Consider the following 22,445-nt stretch of genomic DNA (forward strand, 5'->3'; position numbering starts at 1 on the left):
GGTCACTTTATTGTAGAAGATCAGTCGGGCAGGACTTGCCTTTCATAAACCCATGCTGACTGGGCCTGATCACCTGGTTGTATGTGCCATGTGATGGCACTCAGAAGGACCTGTTCCATAACCTTCCCTGGCACTGAGGTCAGACTGGCAGGCCTGTAGTTCCCTGGATCATCCTTTTGGCTCTTCTGGTAGATGGGTGTCACATGTGCCAGAATCCAGTCAACTGTGACCTCCCCAGTCAGCCAGGACTGTTGATAAGTAATGGTGAGCAGCTTGGTGAGCACATCTGCCAGCTCCTGCCTGCGTGGATCCCATCTGGTCTCATACACTTGTGCACATCTAAGCAGCACAACAGACCATTGGTCGTTTCCTCCTGGATTGTGGGGGCTGCTTTCTGCACCCCATCTCTGTCTTCCAGTTCCAGGGGCTGAACCCTCATGGAGCAAATGGTGTCACTAACAAACACTGAGGCAAAGTAGCTGTTTAGCAGCTCAGGCTTTTCCTTGTCTTCAGTCACCAGGTTCTCTCCTACACCCAGTAGTGGGTGGACATTCTCCCTAGCTCTTTGTTTACTGCTAATATACTTATAAAAGCACTTTTTATTCTCTTCAATGAGACTGGCAACACACATGCCAGTTACAATATGGCATCCTTGCATATGTAAATGCATTTTTCATCTAGGCCATCACCTCCACAATTAATTTTAGGCCACTTAGAAAAAGGGATGGGAGGGGCTTTTATTAAAGCTAGAAAAATATATTGAGACTCTAGTCAGTCAATAGTTCTTCAGGAGTACTTTTATTCTGAGCAGGAGACTTGACACAGAAGGAATGAAATAAACATTTATGGTATTTTTGAACAAAACCACTGAATAAACAAGAACTGTTATTTCTTTACTGACAATTCCACTCTCTCCTTCCATCTCAGTTCAAAAATCTCCTTTCAATATGAAATATCCTGCTTATATCAACAGCCTTATTAGACAGAGAAATATCATGGAAGTGGGTTTTCTGGCTTGGGATACTCTTTTGCTAACATCATGGCACTTACACAATACTTCTAGGAAAATCTGGATGACACAAGTGAATGAGTCCACTGTCAGGATCGTTTCTTTCCAACAATCATTATTACATGTTATGCATAAGCCTGAGAAAATGTAAACAGTAGAATGCCAAAAAACATTTTGCATAAAGATACTGCTAAATATTAAACCACATAATAATAGGTTACATAGGATAAATTCTCAGATAAGCTGCTCATCCAGATTGCAGTACAATAAAGGCCTACATCTTTTCCATATCTGTACTGCACACTGTGACAGCACAGTAAAATACACAGCTCAGTCAATTCAGTCCTTACTCAGAAAGAACCTTCTCCAGCTTCAATTGGAATTTATTGAGTAAAGGCTGCAACTGCTACTATTACACTTTGCTAATTTTCCATCGCAGTAAGTTAAAACTAGCAAAAGTGATTCTGATTATCAAGATTACCAGGTTCTTTCCAAAACAGAGGCTTTAATCTGGGAAAGGGGGAGATATGCAAAATCAAATACTACTTCTTTTTCTAATCTTTGCTGGACTGACCAAAACTTGAATGCTAGTGAAAAAAAATACGCTGCTGGGCTGATAAATTCTCAGAGGTTACAGGCCAAGTTCAGATCCATCCTGTATTACTTTAAACATGTGGAGCAGTCCCTACGCTTAGTGGAGAGACACAGGCATCTCCAGACAGCTATGAAGTTCACAGATGAACCAAATTTCTCTGGAGAGGATTCTCACTCACCAGTGGTTTAACAAGGCAGGTCAAAACAAAGAAGCTCACACTTAGGTGCCTGCAGTTAGGTAGAATGAATCCAAGTCTCAGCAGCCTGGTCTTGTGACTTGTTCATCTCCTGTTTCCACTAGTAGAAATTAAGCATATGGAACAGACTGGTTAATTGCCTGTTTAGGTCCAGGGATACGTGGCATAGGTTCAGGGTGTTCCCTCTTGAGACCAAGTTTTCAGTGATAAGATAAATTAAATTTTATCTAGACATACAGTTGGTTTTTTTTTTCCCACCAAGAGAAACAACTGTCTTTCCATTTCTAACACAAATATACATATTTTCCTTTCCCCTTACCCTAAGACACCACTAGTGTGTGCTTTAGAAATCAAATGGCTGCTTTATTTTACTGCTCTGAACTAGCATCTCTGCTTTGGAAGCAGTTAGGTATGGTGTGGAGTTAGTACTTGCCATGAACAAGTAACAGAATAGCTGTTGGCATGTGTAAGTCTTATATGTATGCTTTTTTTTTAATGCATAGACCCTTTTGCTCCCTTTTTGTCCTCTGCTGTCTCAATGTGAACTGAGCACATAAAAGCAAACAGTGGCCAGTGCTCCTCACAGCACTGAGCCAGTAGCCAGCTCTAGTTGAAGTCCCACATGTTCTTCATGGGACGTGCTGCAAAAGCCGGTGCGTGTTATCAGTCTCCAGTCCACAGTGGCTGCTCTGGCGGGTGCTAGCAAATCCCACAGGAGTCACTGTGACACACTACCCATTCAGCTCCTTCAAAATGGGCAGGTGCTGAGAAACATACTTGCTCTGATCCATTTAGACTGGATTTAAGTCTCACACAATCTGCCTCTTCGGTTCACGAAATGAGCTCAGAAAGGCTGAGCATTTTGCATTTCTGTACACTTCTGCAGGAAAATGCATTTTCACAGCATACTTCAGCTTTGGTGGTGCTGTTCCAAAAGGCAGCTATAAAAGGTGTTCCTCAGAGCACTGTACTGTTTTCTCTTCCCTTTGTGGAAGGAGGTGCAGCCAAATGCTGACTGTGATCTGAATGAATCTTTTGCTAATGGCTAGACTCTGGCACTCCTTTCCAGCACAGATTTAAACCAGATTATGGGGCTATTTTCTTTTCTCTAAAACTTGATACCTCATTTTACCTTATAAACAGAGTTAAACTGGATTTCAAAAAGCTGCATCAGCGTCTTTGAAAGCAACCCAATTTTAGAAGGTTTTGTCAGAAGGATCAGGCAAGGTCCTGTTTTTAACCAGTTGTGCCCAGGGGTCAAGTCTACAGAAGCTGACATATTCTCCACATTGTAGGTGAAGACCTATTGAAGTGAAGAGGAACTAAAGGAAGTCTTAAACTGACTCATTTCCTCTGCATTGCTTTTTTTTCCAGAAGTGATTTAAAACATTTGTGAAAAGTAAGTCAGCTGCACAGATATTGTCTCCTTCAACTCTGCTGTTGGCGTATCAATATTTTGTTACTGTGAAACCAGCTTTATAATTGTTAATACTGTCTCAAGTCTTTCTTCAGATCTATATTCACAACAACAACAAAATAAGAAATAGAATCCTGTTCTCTTTAAAACATTTAAATGAATTTAACAGAGGTAGGTCCTCACTCTTTTTCATAATGAACAATGCCAAGAAACAACTGTGAAGCAGGACAAAAAAGCAATGCCAGTGAACAGATGTACAGAAGGGTATTTACCGTTCACTAAACAAGAAGATTCCCCAAGTTTGGTGAAAGCACAAGAATGAAGCTGGAAAGCTGGATAACAGTCCAACAAAAACCTTTTAAAGGCAAAAATAAATTTAAAAAACAAGCCCATCACTGACTTTCAGCAGTCTCTCAATGACTGCAAAGTAGAGTTTAGACTGTTAGTCACTTATTCCTTTAATGTTAGTACAAAGCAAATGAGTATAGGACAACCAAAGCATGGCATGAAGATGCAGCATCACCGAAATTACACAGCCTCATTTAGCACATAACCATCAGAAAAATCTCTAATGAATGCCCCTTCCTTAGCACTTCCATTGCAATATTGCACCATTTTGCCTTTTTTTAAAATTCACTTTTATTAAAAAGTTGAATCTAATAAAGAAAAAGTTAAATTTTAAAAAGGCTCATCATAAAAATTTATCATATAAAAATGCCAAACTCCCTAAGCCATATATACAAAATGTATCAGATTTATGAAAATAACTGGACCAAATTATGTAACAAAACCATTTTATACAAAAAGGTACAAGACTGCATTCAAATTAATACAAATAAAAGTACAAACCCCCTTCAAAATCTCTCATTCATAGAAGATCTCCCTCTTTTAAATGTACAGTTATATAAAATAGTATCAAATTGTCTCATTAGCTAGCCACCACTTCATGGGAAACACACACTGGTTTGGAGAGCACTTCCAGGTGTCACCGGTGAGCACCATACTTTGCAGACCAGTCAACACGCCCATGGACTGGCTGAGCTGGTGGTGGGAAAGACATTAACCTTGGTGTGTTTTTTGTAGGTGAATTGAATGATGGCTGCCCAAGATGAGGTCTTACTGACTTCAGAGAAGCATAATCTAAAGGACAAAAGAAAAGTGTCATGACATAAAGGTTCTGTGAATAGCTGACCACACTGAACAGCAAGTGGATGCAGGTCCAGATCCTCATTTCTTCAGTAAATAAGGCTCCTTTTTAACAGAATTTGCTGATGTGACACAGTGGATTGGACAAGGAGTATTTATGTCACTGATTCGACAAGTGTGAATTCCGTGCCAGCTTTCATGCCAGTCTCTAGTCCATGTGAATTATGTTGTCGATAACAACACATATTCATAAATAAAGTAAAAATAACCCAAATCCTTCTCCCTAGGAAGTTCTGCAACTCTGTGCTTCTAGTGAGCCAAATATTTCCAAGTAAAGCAAAGGTAAGTACTCAGTGCTGCATATACACAGCATTACCAGAATAATGAGCAAGGGACCAAGACAATTCTAGTACTATACTTACTAGAAGATGGATCCACAACTGGTGCTAACTGAACCCTCTGCCCAGCAGAGCCTACTTCCTTCTTCAGAAATGAAGGGATATAACCACCAGTTAGATTGCTTGAGCCTATCGGTCCTGAAAGAAATGGCAAGGAACACTTGAGCTCAACACAATGGATCTCCCTTACTAGGAAGAGATGTCAAAGATTTGCACTGATAGGTCATATTCAATATCAAGCCTTGTCCTTAGGATGAGCAGGAACAGAAGTGAATGACCTGTAGGATAAGCTGTGGAAACAGGAACTAGAAGTTATAAATAACACAGTCTAGTGTAGATGGACACTAAAGTTACCATGCACAGACCAGAACCATCACACATAAGCCTATAATATTCTAGAGTAGTAGAGCAAAGCACATTGTGGGAAATGATGTGGGTAATAAGTAGAAAAAGGTAAAATCTGCAACTACAAAAGAAGGAAAAACCTTGTAGTAAAGCCAGGAAGGAGACATGTCCTACATATATAGAGGTTCTCATGTAGCTTAGTATTTACAGCATCCTCGCATCTGGAATCCTTAAGAAGAGTGTTCTGATTCCATTACATCCAAAATTTTAATTTTTTTAAATTTTTTTAAACCAGAGTTTCTAATGGCCCAAAATGTTCCTATAGGCTGCAACCTAACAAAAGTTTTCTTAATCAAACATTTGCGTAACAACAAATGCAAAACAAGTACTGCACTGCAGAACTGTAACACAAAAACCTGAAGCCAAAGCAGACTTAGAGAGGAAATACATAGATATGATCCACAAACATCAACCTATTTATGTATATCTAGTAAAAGTTAATGTAAAAATCTACAAATATATTACTTCAAATAATAGGGATTAGATACTTGAAACACCAAACTCCCCCAAAATCTAAAGAAAATGGGTGGAGTTGTGCTTTTTGTCTGGATTCTTTAAAGCTACAATTATTTCACCGTTTTAAACATCATCAGTTAAAAGACACAATGACAACTGATAGTTTTTATTTGCTTTACTCACATAACAAGTGTGGTGTGTACAGCTAGTTCAATTTAGAGCAGCTTCCTCCTCTAGGATAGGCACTTTTTGCACCACGCTGGGCTAATGGGAAACCTGAAAGCATGACTTACAAAAACTGGTGTAGGAAACCGAAGGCAAGATGAAGTACTTCAGGTTGAACAGACCTAAATTGTTCAACCTTCTATGCATGTGGTACTTCAAAACAGACTTTTAGGGATTCATTAGAAGAAAGTACTGTGCTTGAGTTTAAGGCAGTCTCCAAATCCACGGAACCTAACTGATTTGGACAGAAAGAACACAGAACCACTCTCTTTGGAGCTGACAATGTATTAGAAAGGGGTGAGCTGCCAGAAACTGTGGAGACATCACCTCTTATCTTTTCTCAGAGTGTAAAACACAGCTTCTTACCTGAATTCATCCTGTTAATATCTCCTCCCAAACCAGAAGCTTTCCCAGGCAAACCAGAACTGGGCCAGGAATTCGATGGAATAGACTCTTTGTTTGAAGTGGAGACTGTGCTATTCCTTGTGCTTAGTCCTATTACAAAAATGCAAAAGTTGCCGTGCTTGAAATCTCTTGGTCCACAGGACTGCATTTGCTCCATCTGATGCACAAGCTTAAAGCAGGTGTCTGGTTCAGGGAACTTCACTGAAACTTTTTCACTCTTAACATGCTTCTGGGTTACCTCCCATCCCCTCATACAGGAATGCTACAATAAACCATAGTCCCTAATCCTGCAAGATAGTGGTGTAAGTACTTCATCTAGCATTAATGGCTCCTTATGGACAGGAGTCTTACCTCAAGGCCACAAACATTCTCAACTCACAGAAGGGTACAGAACTGTCCTAAGTAAACTAAGGCCATGCTTCACATGAAACAACATTTTACAAGTTAAACAACATTTTACAACTTGTAGCCAAACAGTGACAAGATAACCTGAGAGTAAATAATGTGAGATTACATTTCTTATAGCATTGTACTCTTCTTTGGTCTGCCTACTGAAACCACAGTTTGCAAACAGTTTGCAGTAGAGTTCATGTGTCACATAGTACCTGTACTTTATATACATCCTGTATTTAAGCAGAGTATGTAATATGAAGGTTGTGTTCACAATCTATGGTAAAGCAAAAGCAGGCTTGGGAGCAATGTGTTTTACAACCTGCTCCAGCAACACAACTCCTATCTACCAAAACTCTACTTCAGTGATCTAATTTGAAAGTCATTGAAATTAATGGTTTCAGGAAAAAAAGACATGAGTCACAATACCTTCTAGTCTACATAATTAATTTTTAAGTATTAGTACTACAAATGAACAGCTAACACTGCCTTTATGAACAGAAATTATGAAAGAGGATACATTAATATTCAGGTCATTTTAAACACAGGTAGACATGCTGTTCACCTTCTGTACTTCACTCTGGCCCAGTGCTGGTCTCTGTATAGCAGAGGTTAACATGAAGACAGGCATGCTTCATCTATAAAGACATGCATTTGCATTCCATTTAACTCCAATCTACAGCAAAAGGTATTGCCACTAATACTTAGCTTCTGTTGTTCATGATATTACATAGTCATGAGGTAAACCTAGGGCACTTTCTTTTCCATTCTAGAGAACCAGTCTTACCCTCAGGGAAGCAGGGAATAGCTTGGCACATTAACAGCCATCTTCTAACACACTTCAAAGTATAAAAAAGTATCCCTCAGGATGAAGAGGTACTGACAATTATATCCTTTCTTATAAGCTGTGTTTATCTCAGTTGCTAGATTGCAAGAATGTAGTTTGAATCATGGCCATCTACACTAGCAGAGCTCTTGCTCTTCTCATTTTCTTTAAGCAGTAGGCCTCCCCTCCACAATCTCAAAGGATAAAGCCTTACGTACCAATGACTATTTCATACTGCTGTTGGAATTACAGGAAGAAAAAGAAATAAGTATTTTTTACTCACCAGGTAGATATCTGGAATGCCTCAAGTAGTGCTGCTTTGCTGCAGAAACTCGCAGTGTGGGAGTATCCTGCCGCTGAAAGGTGGCATGGGAAGGTGCACTGTTGCCAGAGCCTATGGCATCTGAAGGCCTCAGGTCCAAAATGCTTTCAAATCTACAATCCCAAAATTGCTACACTTAGTCCAATTCTGATGGCATATGCTTATCCACAGTTAGCCTTTTCATCTCCATCCTGTCTCCAGGAATTATTTCCTCACACTGTTTGCTACATACAGACACATTGTAAACATACAGACAACAGGGAATGTTTTCAGCCTGAGGCAATACAAGTGCCCCAGAAAATCAAATTTGAAGTTCTGGTACCCTTATCTACTACTTTTAAAGTATTTATAAATCATTCAGTAAGTTTTTCTCTGCTGTGTATGATCCACGGGAACTTCAGCTTAGAATCACCCAAAACACTTTATTATGTGTAAAATATGTTAAAATGTTTCATATCTCAAAGCACATTTTCAAACAGTAGCTTGGAAAGACTTAAGCAATGCATGATTTTCAGTGGAGAAAAATGAACAAGGAATTGTATTGAAGGGTGCTCTGTCTATCACAAAACGTGCCGCAAGTCAAAGGCCAACATTCGACATGCAGCCAAGGCAAAGCAGAAGAGAGACAAGCTGTGTGTCCTTCCATCAGCCTGCATATATGCTTGTGCTGCTAGACCCACAGAAACCATAAAGAGCAACAGTATGAAAAAGGAGGTGAAGCACACGGACATAAATGAAACCAACTTACCTACGAAGAGTTTCATCACTCTGCCTCTTCTTGTTTATCAAGTCCACCCTTGTGACGGAAGAGCTGAAATCATGGTCATCCACATCACTCCAATCTTCAGAATTCTTTGCTGTTCTAGCAAGATGTCCCCATCTTCGCCTAGCTTTTGGTTGAAGTTCACCATTTATATTCTCAGTCCCAGCAGATGTTTTCTGTTATAAAGATTGATAAGAAAACTTGGTGACAGTAACAAAGAGGACTTTTTTTTTTTTGCTATTTCAAAGAGTAATAGTGGTGGAAGAGCTGTAACAGCAGATTCCTAATCTTTCACCAAACATGCTAAGAACACATTCTTAAGCCTATGCAGATGTTAGTATGTATCTTTTACATTTCACAGAGTCATACAATCATAGAAGGCACTGGATTGAAAGGGACCTCTAGGTCATCTAGTCCAAATCCCATGCAGTAAGCAGAGACATCTCCAACTCAATCAGGTCGCTCAGAGCCACATCAAGTATGACCTTGAATGTCTCCAAGGATGGAGCCTCATCTTATAAGAAATTTCATCTTGTAATAAGGTAACTTGAACTGATAGTAAATTTCTTAGCTCTCAAAACCGGTTCTATCTTATGTTTCATTATAGACCTCTCCAACAATTATCTCACACTCCATTTTTATTTCTTGGCCCATCCTGAGAGTACAGAACTGCATGCACATTGATGTGTCCAGAAGCCTGTGCCTAGACATTTTTTAAAATGCCTTTTTTTTCTTTTTTTTTGCAGGACAGCAGAGGTAGAAATTGCCTTTTCAGCCATTTAAGCTCATCAGTACATTTCAACCTTGTGTGATTCTGTACATGACCAGTATGGACCCTACTTGAGATTGATCTCCTGGCAGCAGCATTCACACTGTCTCACTGTCTGTCCCACAAATCCAGTCCTCTTGTATCAGCAACAGAAATGGTAGGTTCTTATGCTGCAAGAATTTGTTGATTCCCATGGCCAGTACAGAACCCCAAAGGGACTCTCAGTCACATAAATCTCCTTAAATGGATGAAAGCAATAGCCCTCCTCTCCCTTATTTCAATACTATTTAGCTTAATGCTTTTTCTCTCTAGCATCAATCCTATTAATATTCTGACCACTATATATTCTTTTTACTCCTATGAAATCACAGTATGATCCTTTAAGGGTTGCTTTACAACAACAGGAACTCTAAAATGGCTTTGAAATGAGTACATGACCTGCTTGTTTTACAGCAGTTTGATTTAGATTTCAATAGAGTAACATCCAGTTTCTACCAGGAAGTTCTAACTATTCCCATTTCCTGTCCTTTTAGTAAATAACAAGAACCTTGAATGAGAACAAGAAAAAGAAGCACAAGTAGTGGAAAAAATAAGGCAGTCTATCGGGAAGCATATCTTATGCTAGATGGACTTTTACCTGCTGAGGAATCTTACTGTGAATTGCTGGCAAAAGAACCTGTTTAGACTTGTCCTCCTGTAAGTAGTTACTGTGCTCAGCGCCAGAGTTGTCTGTCTTGTATGGGTACACCAAATGCTGAGAGGACTGGCTTTGTTGAAAAGGCCTTGACGAAATGCGGGCATGAGGTTTTGGAGGAGGTTGGGCTGGAGGGACAGGCTTAATGTGTGAAGATGATTTATTATGCAGTTCCTTTTGTTTCCCCAGCTCCTGAATTCCCAGGGCATGCCCAACCTGGAAGTATGGATATCGAAGTGCCTAAAACATAATGAAGATGTTAGGATCCAACTTAGGAAACCAGAGTTTTTAACTTATCTTAGCCCTAGGAGAGAGTACAGATTTGATTTCCTATTTTCTGGGGCAAGAAACAGCAGAAGACCCATCTCTCAACACTAGATTCAAGTGAGCACAATCTACTTCAGAACAATGCCGCAATAGTAGCAAAGTTTCAACAGATAGCAAGTTATCAAATGCCCTGTGGACTTGTACAAAAGAAAAGGTTCTGCAGGAGTAACATACTTAATCACGCATATGACATCTAGATGCACGTTTCATTACGTGCTGTCTGTGTGTGCGCACATCTGTCATCAAAGGTTCAGCCAACAAGACCTGAATGACCCCTGAAACATCCCATCTCTTCTATGCTCCACTTCCAAGACTGAATCAAATGAAAGTATGTCCCTTACAAAAATTAGCCTCTCTCTTTTTTGGAAGACGTTTTGGTAAAAATACCTTTATCCTGTCTTACATGTAATTAAGGAGTTGTCAGTAAAGAAATTAATTAACCTTGCTGTTTCAAGAATACTCAACTTCCCTTCCCAAAAATCTCTCACTGCAAAAAGCTTCCAAAAGCTCAGATTCGTCATCATATTCATACCTTACTGTAAAGCACTTGTTAATGGCTCCTGACACCAAGTTGTAGGCAATATTTTTTGCTTTTCATTACCTTTGAGAATTCTTTTATCTATTTTACTTTTTAACTGCTTTAGAGATTCAACAGCTTTTAAGTTTTTTACTACAACTTGTACTGGGGGCCTAATACAATCACAAAGACTCAGCTATGGCCATAGTGGAGTCAGATTTGAACCCACAATCACATGTTTTTCAAAAAGTGTCCTGTTCATTTCATTAGCTGGGTACTGCCACTACAGCACTGGTACCTTAAATCACTAGCTACTGCCAACAACAACCAGCCCATGAGATGTACAATACTGGTGACTTGGGCTATGCTTATGGACAGGATGTTTGGACCTATCTACAGTGCAGCTGAGCTGAGACTGCTCCTGCAAACTGCTCTGCATAAATGAATTTATCCAGGCAACACTGGGATGGATGAGCAGACAGTGAAGTGGACTGAAAGCTGTCTGAATAGCCAGACCCAAAGGGTGGTTGTCAGTGGAACAAAGTCTGGTTGTAGGCCAGTAGGTACTAGTGTATGTCAAAGGTCAACACTGGTGCAAATACTGCTCAACATGATGTTGATAATGGTGCACAGTGCATCCTCAACAAATTTGCTCATGACACAAAACTGGTAGGAGTGGTTGATAAACTCAGGGATTACGTTGCCATCCAGAGGGACCTGACCAGGCTGGAGAAAGGGGCTGACAGGAAGCTCATCAAGTTTAACAATGGCAAATAGCAAGTCCTGCACCTGAGAAGGAACAACTCCATGCTGGTGTCAATCACATGGAAAGCAACTTTAAAGAAAAGAACTTGGTAGACACCAAGTTGAATATGAGCTGCCAATATGCCCTTGCTGAAAGTAAGGCTAATGGCATCCTGAGCTTCATGAGCACAAGGGCTGCCAGCAGGTTGCGGGCATTCTGCTCAGCACTGGTGAGGCTACCTCTGGAGTGCTGTGTCCAGTTTAGGCTTCCACAGCAGGAGACAGACATAATGGAGACTCCAATGAAGGCCACAAAGATGATTAAGGGACTGGAGCATCTCACATATGAGAAAAGACTAAGTGAGCTGGGAGCGTTCAGCCTGGAGAACAGAGGGGCCAGGGGAATCTTACTGAAGTATGCAAATACCTAAAGAGAAAGTGTAAAGAAAATGGAGCCAGGCTCTTCAGTGGTGCCCAGTGACAGGACTAGAGGTAATAGACACAAACTGAAACACAGGAGGTTCCCTCTGAAATCAGGCAACACTTTTTTATTATTAGTGACTAAACAATGGCAGAGGGGCTAGACCAGATGACCTCCAGAAACCCCTTCCAATCTCAGCCATGCTGTGATTCAATAGCAGGGAACGAACAGCACCACAACCTTCAGCTGCACATCCTACCTGCGCTCTGTTGCTATTCAGTGACTGGATTGTACTTCATTTAGGTTTACTTATACACACTGCAGTCACACATTTGATTGTTGAGCACACATTACATGTAGCTGATGTTGCATGCAAAAGACTGATTACTCTCTTTGAATTAATCCCCTTTGTCTTACAAGTTGCTCTTGGCTTCTGCTCTTTTCCCTTCTAAGAACTGCATGCTTGAGCAACTGTTACAAAAGGTGGCTTGCAGTGAAAGGAAGCATCGCATGCAGGTGTGAGAAAAAGAAAACAAAACCAAACCTGACTAGCTGTTGGCCGCTTTTTGGGGTCCCACTGCAGCATGTCCCGCATGAGCTGCACCGCTTCACTGCTAGCATTAGGTATGAGGGTTTTTAGGTTGTTAGGTACACACTGAGGCCAGTGAAAACTCATGGAGGCTGAAAGTTGGTAGCCTTCAGGCCAGTCGTTCTGGAAGAATGAGATTTCCAATCACAAGGATAGTTCAGCTGTAAAATATAGTGACCGAAGCACACTGACATATACTCTGCTATCAGAAACAAGATGGTGTCCACTCAACTATAGACTATATTAAAGATTTCACTAGGAAAATTTCAGGTCAGACCTCTGGTGAGAGGTAAGTGTTGCTCTACGTCACGTTAAGTCAAAAGCACAAATGGTATCAAGAGATAGGAGTCTTGCCATGATTCCAGTTTCTAGCCACTTAAACCATATGTTCAACCTGCAATATGCAAGAGGAATTTCTGCACAGTGAAATCGCAGTCTAATGACTTTGTTTGAAGTTCAGGGGTCTATTTCCCCTCCTCTAAATGCAAGAGTTCATAGCATAATTACATACTATTTATTTCAGAGAAAGTAAGTTTTAATTTAGTTTACAATGTACCATTCTGAATTGTAGAGCACCTCTAGTATTGCAATGTGGATTGTCATTTTAGTTACCTTCTTTGGCGTCCCCAAAACTTGGCAAATTTTGAATATAGTATCAATTTCACTGGCGCCTGGGAAGAGAGGCCTTAGTGTGTAAACTTCTGCCATAATACAGCCAACAGCCCAAATATCTATTGGAGAACTATAGCTGGTGGATCTCAAAAGAACTTCAGGAGCCCTGTACCTGTATGGAAAAACAAAACAAAACCAAAAGAAACAAATCCCAACAATCAACACATTCAAACAGACACACACAAACTGTTTGGCTAGTCCCTAATTGCTGTTAGGAGCAAGCACCCCTTAAAAAATTCCTCTCCTATCCTATACATAATACTTCATTTTTTTCTTCTAGAATGAAGACTTAAAATCTACATAATCTATTGTAAGCTCTCTTACGCCTTCCTGACATGCAGCAATTCCAGCATGTCCCACCTGCCTTATCAGGCTCTCTCTTTGGTCCTGTGCTGATGCTGTCTGTACACCATCCTTCACTAACTGAAGTGTTATGACTTATGCACTAACTGAAGTGTTATGAGTTATGCCAAGCTTAAATAAAAGTTTCATAAAGAGGAGGCATCAAAAGTGGTATTACATTCAGCACAAATTTAATACTTCTTTAAAGGCATGATGGTAATTTTCCCACAATGTAGGCGATGCTAGCACTTACCATCTTGTGGATACATAATCCGTGTAAGGAGGTCTAGATCGGATTTCTCGGGCTAAGCCAAAGTCTGCTATTTTCACAAGTTCTGGTCCCATGCAAAGGAGATTTTCGGGTTTCAAGTCTCTGTGAAAGAACCCTAAAATTCAAATGAAATACTGATGTACACTGCAATGCCACCACCAGCTGTAGCCTTTATTTTCTACCAGGATTGTTTTGCTTTAGTTCTTACTGCTGAAGCTTGACTAGCACAATACAGAGTTTAAAGTCTTATGTGATCAACAGAGCTGGTCAGTGCAACTGTTGTTCAGTCAGGCTGTGAACAGCAGTATGTGAGTTGACCATCCTGTAACAACTCAGAGCATTCAGTTAGCTCCCTTTCAAGTGACACTTCTTTAACATCAAAAATGTGCACCATTTAATGTTAATTTCATTCTAATTGTGTTGGAAGTCTACAGAAAAGCAAACCTCCAGACTAAAGTATCAAACATAAAAGATAAATGCTGTCAGTAATTGGAATCTCTCATATAGTGCCCTTCTTTTGCTCATCCTGTTTACTAAAGCTAGCACTGTAATTGTTACTATACTCATTAAAAAACTTACACAGATACTATCTTGCTCCAATTCAAAATGTTTGAATTAGCTAAAACATAACCTACCATGTTTATGGATAAATGCAAGCCCTTGCAGGATCTGATACATAATATTCCTAACTGTAGACTCAGGAAACAGTTTGTTTCTGTGGGATAAAAGGAAGAAATAAATATTAATGATTAAGTTCACACATTAGCTTCTGCTATGTAAGGGACCGAAGATAAGAGGTAACAATGACAATAAAAATGCTAGACATATTTTACGCATTCTCATGTAGTTAATTTTTCCAATAAAATTTACACAGTATTTGCAGAACTACTGGTATCACGTTAAGGCTATGTGGGGCAGCAAACTAAAAAAGGGAAAAAAACCCACACCAAAACCTAGACAAACCTTAACAAACCTGTAGGTCAGGAGGCACACTCCTTGAGACAGCATGGGTTCATATCAATTTAGTGCTTTTCATATTAATTTAGTGCTTTTCTTGCATTGTTTCCTCTGGTCTCTCTTCTAGAGAATATACAAGCAATAATTTTACTTTTCCTTACTATCTAACAGCTGATTTGCTCCTTCTTTCTATTCTGTTGTCTGAAAAAAACAGCCTCATTTGCTCTCACTGAAAACAAGAAACTCTTCTCAAGTTTGAGTATTCAGGTGAGTAGATTAGCCACCATGCAAGGCAGTTTAATGATAGCCTCTCTCACCAAGAGAGGATTCTGATCAAACAGCTCTGTAGTAGCTGCCTCTATGCATGCCAAACACAGCGTAGATGGGTCGGGGTGGAAATTAGTAACAATTTTATTCAGAAAGAGATGAACAATGAATGAAGAGGATGGTCTGGGCCTTATTTAATTTCCTGAGCTCAATTTACCTCGAAAAAAAAATGGCCATCACATATTTGTGATGCCAGGTGTTCTGTATATTAACCCGTTGTTAAAGAAGCCAAAATTGTTATGGTGGCTCCAGCTATGGAGTCATGTATTAACAGACTGAATTCACCTGTTTATTCCACTATGGCTGCCTGCAACTGGGAGAAGAGACAAAAAGATAACCTGCGCCCCGGAATTCCTCACCACCCGTCCCAGGGCACAAAAGTCTCTTTTGATTGTTTTTAGTCATAGCCTGCTCTTCACCCAGATGGAAGGTAAGTAAGGGATAGTAATCTGAGAGCCATTAGCTTTTTATATCTGCTTATTTTTTTAATTACAGCAGAAAGAGAATCATATTTCCTCTACTCCTTTGAGTAAGGCTTAACTTAGACTTTTAACTAAGACCTAAGGAAATGAATCACATTCTGAAAGGCTTGATTTATACAATGTCTAACCAGTCCAGGGCCTAGCTAAACTGTAGAGAATATGGTTAGTAGCACACTTGTACAGGCACCTGCCCATTTTGTTTTCAAAAGGAGGTAGGATATATCAAGCATTTCTAAGAAATTCTTGAAAATAATTGGTTGGTATGTTATGCACTTGAACTGTTTTCTCAAGGTTCATCATTCCATATAATTAACAATCAGCCATATATATGTGCCAAATTTAGATGAAGTTGTTCCATACCTGTGCACACGTAAATAGTATTTTCATTCTTAAAAAGGTATTTTATGTAGTATTCACAGAGAAATCCTGTAACAATAACCTTATTTTGTTAAATCAAGTAAGATTACCATCATCTCCCAGGCTGCATCTATGGTCCATAGAGAGAAAATGGCTTCCTGAGCCAGCAATTCAAAGATGGGAGCTATTTTGCACCAAATTATTCTCTGGAGGACACTATCATGGCCCAAGGGCTAAAATGAGCAGTTTAATAATGCTCCAGCAAACATAAAAAACCTAGATTTTTTTGAGAATGCTGACAAATAAAATAGGCAGTCTTTGGACATGTCAGTTCAAATTAAAAGGAAAAACATAATTTCTAGAAGCAAACCAGAATTTGAGCTTTCATGATTAGCATTTCAACCACTTTCTTAAGTTATTCATATATTTAAGGAAGCCATAAAAGAAGAGGTGATAACACCACTATCTATTAGAGAAAGTACTGCTGGTTGGAGTACTTCCCTAGAAAGGATCAACACCTTCTCAGTGTAAGGGCTGTTAAAAGTCCACAGTTCCTAACTCTCGAAAAAGTGGTTTGCTTATCTGCCAGGCTAATCTGGGAAGGGACACTGGAAATTCTCACTAAACTTTCTGGCATATGCTCAATAAGAGCCACAGCTCCCACTGCAGCACACAGCTTTAAGCCATAGTGATCTATCCCTAAATAAATGATCACAAGTCAAGTAACAAGGGTGCTACAAGCACATTACACAAGTAATTAATTTATATCAGGAATGGGTAATGCCATTACATACCTTTCTTTCATTAGCTGATAAAGATTTTCCTTCATGTACTCAAACACAAAATACAGATGATCATTTTCCCTGATAACTTCTTTCAACTTTACTACATTGGCATGGTTTAATTTCTTCAAAGACTAGAAATAGAAAATACAAATAGGATTTTACAAGGGTCTTACTCTAGTGAAAAAGATTAAAGTCTCACTAATGCAGAAGATTTGGCTTCAAGAGCTCTTCAATATTTAATAATCAAACAGCTCTAAGAATGAAGATGAGATCTACAAGTACCACAACCTACGTATACAGTACACATATCAATTTAATGTGCTATTCATTCAGAGATAGCTATCTGTTATCACACAGCAGGCACCAAAACAATCCCTTTTTCTCCATAAGTTACCTGGCAGAATTCATACTCTTCTTGTACTTGTACTGGCAATAGCCAGATTAGATTCCAGACTACATATAACCATGGAAATTCTTCCCTGGTATTGTGGATGAACCCTGGTGGGAAGCTGAGCTTACTCCTGCCCCTCAGTGGGATAGGGAGAGAATTGGAAGGGTAGAAAGTTCAGCCATCTCCAGGACAAGAACTTCATCATGCAGAACAGTTACTCAGGAAGACAAACATCATCACTCCAAACTTCCCCCCCTTCCTCATTCTTCCCCCAGCTGTTATTGCTGATCCCAATGTCCTATGGGAATTCCCTTGGACAGCTGGAGTTGGCTGTTCTACCTGTTCCCCACCCAGTCTCTTGCCCAGTCTCAGCCTACTGGTTGACAGGGTATTGTGAGAGCAAAAAAGGATTGAGGTTGTGCAAGCACTGCTCACCAATAACTTACACATCCCTGTGTTATCAACAGTTTTTGTCTGAACATAGACCCATATGAGCTGCTATGAAGAAATCAACTCATTTCATACTTGTGTCTTCACCCTTCTTTTTAGATTTTCAGTGTATTCCACATTCCTGCTGTAGCAACATAGTGCCAACACACGCTACTCTAAGAAAAGTGACCTATGTTTTCCATATGTTTAGAACAGTGATAGTAAGGACTAGAAATTAAGGGAGAGCCTTAGAACATACCCTTAAGCTTTGTTGGTGTCAGAGTTTCATGCTAAATGCCTGCTCCCAAACCAACTATCTAGAAACAACTGCATGTACAGAGGTTACTGCTATGCAATGGGCATGTGTTCTCAAGCTCTGAAAAACAAATGCAAATGAACTCCAGTTTTCTGCTTTTTCACTCACACACCTCTCACTGCAAGGAGGAAGCAGCTCTCTACAACCAAATGATTTTTGTAAGGCTACAGAATCTTAGTAAGAATTAACATGACTACAGACACCCTGTTTGAATGCAGCACCAGGAAAGAGAACTATTAATGTCGTATGCCACAGCACATATTGGGGAGAGTTTTTGATAAAAAAGTGGAAAAAATTTGATGTTAGTAAGGTCCTGCACCTATGTTCGGGCAATCCTAGATATCAGTACTGGCTGGGGGATGATGAAATTGAAAGCAGCCCTGCAGAAAAGGACTTGGGGGTACTGATGGATGAGAAGCTGGACCACCAGCCAACAGTGTGCACTTGCAGCCCAGAAGGCCAGTCACATCCTGGGCTGCATCAAAAGAAGCCTGGACAGCAGATCGAGTGAGGTGATTCTGACGCTTTGCTCTGGTAAGACCTCACCTGAGTACTGCGTCCAGCTCTGGAGTCCTCAACACAGAAAGGACATGAACCTGATGGAAGGGGTCCAGAGGAGAGCCATGAAAATGATCAGGGGCCTGGAACATCTCTCCTATGAGGTCAAGCTGGGAGAGCTGTGGTTGTTCAGCCTGGAGAAGAAGGCTCCAGGGAGACCTAATAGTGGCCTTCCAGTATCTGAAGAGGACCTACAAGAAGGCTGGAGAGGGACTGTTTACAAAGCCCTGCAGTGATAGGATGAGGGGCAATGGTTTTAAATTAGAGAAGAGCAGATTTACACTGAATGTTAGGAACAAGTTCTTTACCATGAGGCTGGTGGAACATTGAAACAGGTTGCCCAGGAAGGTAGTTGACACCCCATCCCTCAGAGCTCAACAGGGCTCTGAGCAACCTGATCTAGTGGAGGATGTCTCTGCTTACTTCAGGGAGGTTGGACTAGATGACCTTTGAAGGTCCCTTCCAACCCAAACCATTCTATGGCTCCACGATAAATTAAAGTCAGCTATTGAATGAAACAAGTACCTTAACCTCTCGAAGGTTCATGCATTCTTCCCAGGAATAAAACTTTCTCTTCATTCTGCAATGGTAAAAAGGTAAAAAACTGATTAATGCATGGTCGCTATCAGCTGGTCTTAGACCTGTAATTCTCACTACACCTTAACAATTCAGTTCTTCCATCAAAATATAAAGTGTTATCTCCTTTGTGAAAAAAACTTTAAATCTCTAAACACAGTACACTCTAATACAACTCAAGTTTATGCTATTACACAGAATTGTCTTTTTTCATATATATGTCTTGCTGCAAAAATTTCAGAGCATTCAACGAGTTGTGGCATGCTTTTTCTTTCCAGTACGTAATGTGATGGAGTAGAGTCTTAGTGGTAAAAAGAACAAGGGTTATGACACTTATGAACAGCTTAGACTGTTTTGAAGCAAATCTAGTGAAGACCAAATTAAATCACTTCACTAGGTCTCAAATCCCGTAATTCTTCTCACTCCTCTTCTCTATTTTGATTTCTCTGTAGTTTCAATGCCTTTCCCCTCCAAGTTGTATTTCATTCATTCTTCACTATCCAATGCTCCCCATGTTTCTCTCTCCCTTACGAGTCACACCTACAATACCAACTGCTTTTTGAATTCTGCCCTTCCTTTCAAGCCTGTAAGCAGCTCTGCTCTAATAGAAACAAACTGTATGGCAGATCTGTTCTCTCCTAAGCCAGAATGTAATCCTGAACATAGGGTTTGTGTGTAACATATGGCCCTATTTGTTCATACGCATTTTGATAATGACTCGGTTCTTTCACATGTAACTCCATGCTTTAGGTCCAACAGGACGAAGGCTCACATGCGCATACACACATGGAAGAGCATGGATTACAAAAATACCCAACTGCTTCAAGCCTGGATTTCAAAGGGAGCTCGGAACCTTCGGAAGAGCCAAGTCTTTGTCAGACTTAAATAATAAGTCAATATTACTTGTTATAGTAGCAGGTTTCCAGTTCGAAATCAGCTGCCATCATTAGAATACTTTAAGAATTACAAGCACTTCACTGTGTGAAGGGGTGTGGATTTTATTTTATTTTATTGTATTGTATTTTGTAATGCTTCTGCAATTACTGTCTTGTGCATTTAGCCACCAGGTCATTTCTGGTTTTAGTAATGGATGGGCATTACCATGTAAGCTAAGAGAGTACCATCTTCTGGTTTTGTTCCAAAATGTCTGGTTTCTACCATGTTGCAAAATTGAAATCAAAGATGTCTCTGATAAGATTTGATACAAGAAAAATTCCCTCAGCACAGAGGATTTAGAAAGCTGCTAAATCTAGCTATTGACTGTTCACACAAAACAGCACTGTATTGAAAGCTCTTTTGACAAATATGTCCCTGGGTCACGGCTGGAATTCCAGGAAGGTGCCCGAAATACTTTGTCACTGTCTCTTACCACAACTAGGACAAATAAGCCATTTACAAACTGAGGTCACTGCTGAAGCAGCAGAGAAAATCAAGCTGATTTCTCAAGGAATTTTAAGAAAACACTAAGCTGAACAGACTAATATGCAATAGCATATAAAGATACAGACAATGGACAAATGAGATCCATTGTGTTCATTATCACTGCAATATTAACATTAAATATCAGACCTTGAAATGGATTTTCCATATAAGCAACAGGGCAGGGGCTGCAAAGCAACATTGCAGAATATTCTAAACAATATACATAATACATGTTTGACTCTGCATAGTAGCAGATCATTGTTACAGCAATCCTTGAATCTTCTTTATCTTCTGGTGGGGCTTTTTAGGATAGAAGGCTTTGCATGCTGCCCCAAGACAACTTTAAATACAAATGTTGTGTGGAATGTGAGTATTCAAATAAGCACAACCAAGTGATATGGACCATGTAATGGAAAAACGTGCGCCATCCACTGTTAAGTAACAAATGATAGTACTTACTTTTTAATGGCTATTAACTCTCCAGATTCAATGCTTCTCCCTAGGAGGACAGAGCCATAGGTCCCATCACCAAGCTGTCTGATAGTTGTGTACCTATTCATGATGAGGATACTTTAGTTGCAAGTGCATTTCAGTCCTTAGTGTTTCCTGCGTTTCTTCTCCGAGTGTAACCAGTTCTTTCTGTGGCAGCATAAATATAGAGCACTCAGGACAGTGTGAACAGTTGCAGGAATCATGTTTTCAAGACTTAGCCTTTGGTCTGAAAGCACAGAACATAATCCGTTTGATTGCTACACCCTTCCAAGATCACTTGTTTTGCAGACACCATTCTCCTCCAAGAGATATTCCATGTAAGCTTTGAACAAACCCTTGTCCTGGTCTCTGACCAGATTCCAGCCTGCAGGTGACTGGGTATGTTCCCCAAATCCACTCTTAATGCTAAAAGCTAGAAGTACTTTACAGCAAGCTTGCAGGCAGCCTTAATGGAAGAAGCCATTGCTAAAAGCAGAAAATAAAGTCTCATAGCTTGGTGAAAACAGGTTGCTATCAGAAAAGTGAAGCATTACAGGAAGGTAGAAGGAAAACTCTTCTAGCCAAATTATCAGATATGCAAGTGACCATTTCACAAAACAATCTCCTGACTTTCCATAAGGTCCTAGGTTAGACATATAGCCATATGTATTCCTTTAAACTATCTTCAGAGGGAGAATATTATATTCATGTCAGGTAAAACCAAATTAATTTCACTACAGTAGCCCTAAGCATGGATCAGTCTCTAGAAGTACTGGCTGTTATCAAATTCTCTACTCAACCTTTTGTCCTGGCACTGCATGAACAGAATGGTAGGTAATAAAGCAATAATGTTCTTGTTCCCTCATTTAATCAAAATGTTGCTAGTATTTCCTACACTTTTGCTCAGAACAAACATGTCTTGTTCTATCTAAATTAACCATACATTTGGAACAAACCACAACTCCTCTGCAATGAGGGTCTGGTCTCTGTATTCTCTTTTTCTACAACTCTAAGAGGACAATGATATTCATGGCTCTGTCTTCTGTAATCTGCATTTAAACTACATTTCCACTTTTTTTCCCCTTCGGTAGCACTTTAAATATTTTCTCCATCTTGCCTTATTTCACAAAGCCAAATTACGATTTTAATGGGATTATGTTGCTTGAACTCCAAAACTAGCATCAAGGCAGACTCCCAATCCTGTAGACACAAGATGTTGTGAAGATCCTTTGTTTTCAGTCTCCTAAGCCTATAAACCCCACTAATACTGATACAGGAACAAATAAAAATTAGGAAATATTATGTTAATACATTTTTTGCCCATTTTATATATCATGTATGAAAAACAGCGTGTCTCCCACACTCTCTTAAACACTGGGTGATGTCTCAGATAGGCAGGAGGAATTGCCCTCTACCAGTACCCATTTCTCTCCACATACTACAGGGAACCAAAATTGAGTACCTTAAATTAGAGG

The 22,445-nt window shown here is 39.8% G+C and overlaps 1 protein-coding gene across 1 annotated transcript; it reads right to left on the reverse strand.

Moving 5' to 3' along the window:
* Window positions 1–4,071: 4,071 nt before the first annotated feature.
* Window positions 4,072–21,151, reverse strand: CILK1 (ciliogenesis associated kinase 1). The gene is made up of 13 exons (XM_054383533.1): window positions 20,959–21,151; window positions 19,027–19,081; window positions 16,817–16,938; window positions 14,535–14,614; window positions 13,882–14,014; window positions 13,227–13,398; window positions 12,570–12,737; window positions 9,960–10,256; window positions 8,539–8,729; window positions 7,752–7,903; window positions 6,214–6,342; window positions 4,786–4,899; window positions 4,072–4,357 (listed from the first exon to the last, which is right to left on the reverse strand). Exons 1-13 carry the CDS (start codon window positions 21,057–21,059, stop codon window positions 4,203–4,205), a joined length of 1,869 nt encoding a protein of 622 aa, XP_054239508.1. The 5' UTR covers window positions 21,060–21,151; the 3' UTR covers window positions 4,072–4,202.
* Between the last annotated feature and the right edge of the window lie 1,294 nt (window positions 21,152–22,445).

This window comes from Indicator indicator, chromosome 9 (genome assembly GCF_027791375.1).
Source record: "Indicator indicator isolate 239-I01 chromosome 9, UM_Iind_1.1, whole genome shotgun sequence".
NCBI lineage: Eukaryota > Metazoa > Chordata > Aves > Piciformes > Indicatoridae > Indicator > Indicator indicator.

Bases quoted from the DNA above. Each gene is read 5' to 3' on its own strand.
- CILK1 (XM_054383533.1), bottom strand. From the start codon at position 21,059: ATGAATAGGTACACAACTATCAGACAGCTTGGTGATGGGACCTATGGC. The intron at 16,939-19,026 runs GTACTTGTTTCA...TTCTATTTCTAG, and splicing joins TGAACCTTCGAGAGGTTAAG to TCTTTGAAGAAATTAAACCA. The intron at 7,904-8,538 runs GTAAGTTGGTTT...TTGGGATTGTAG, and splicing joins AGTGATGAAACTCTTCGTAG to ATTTGAAAGCATTTTGGACC.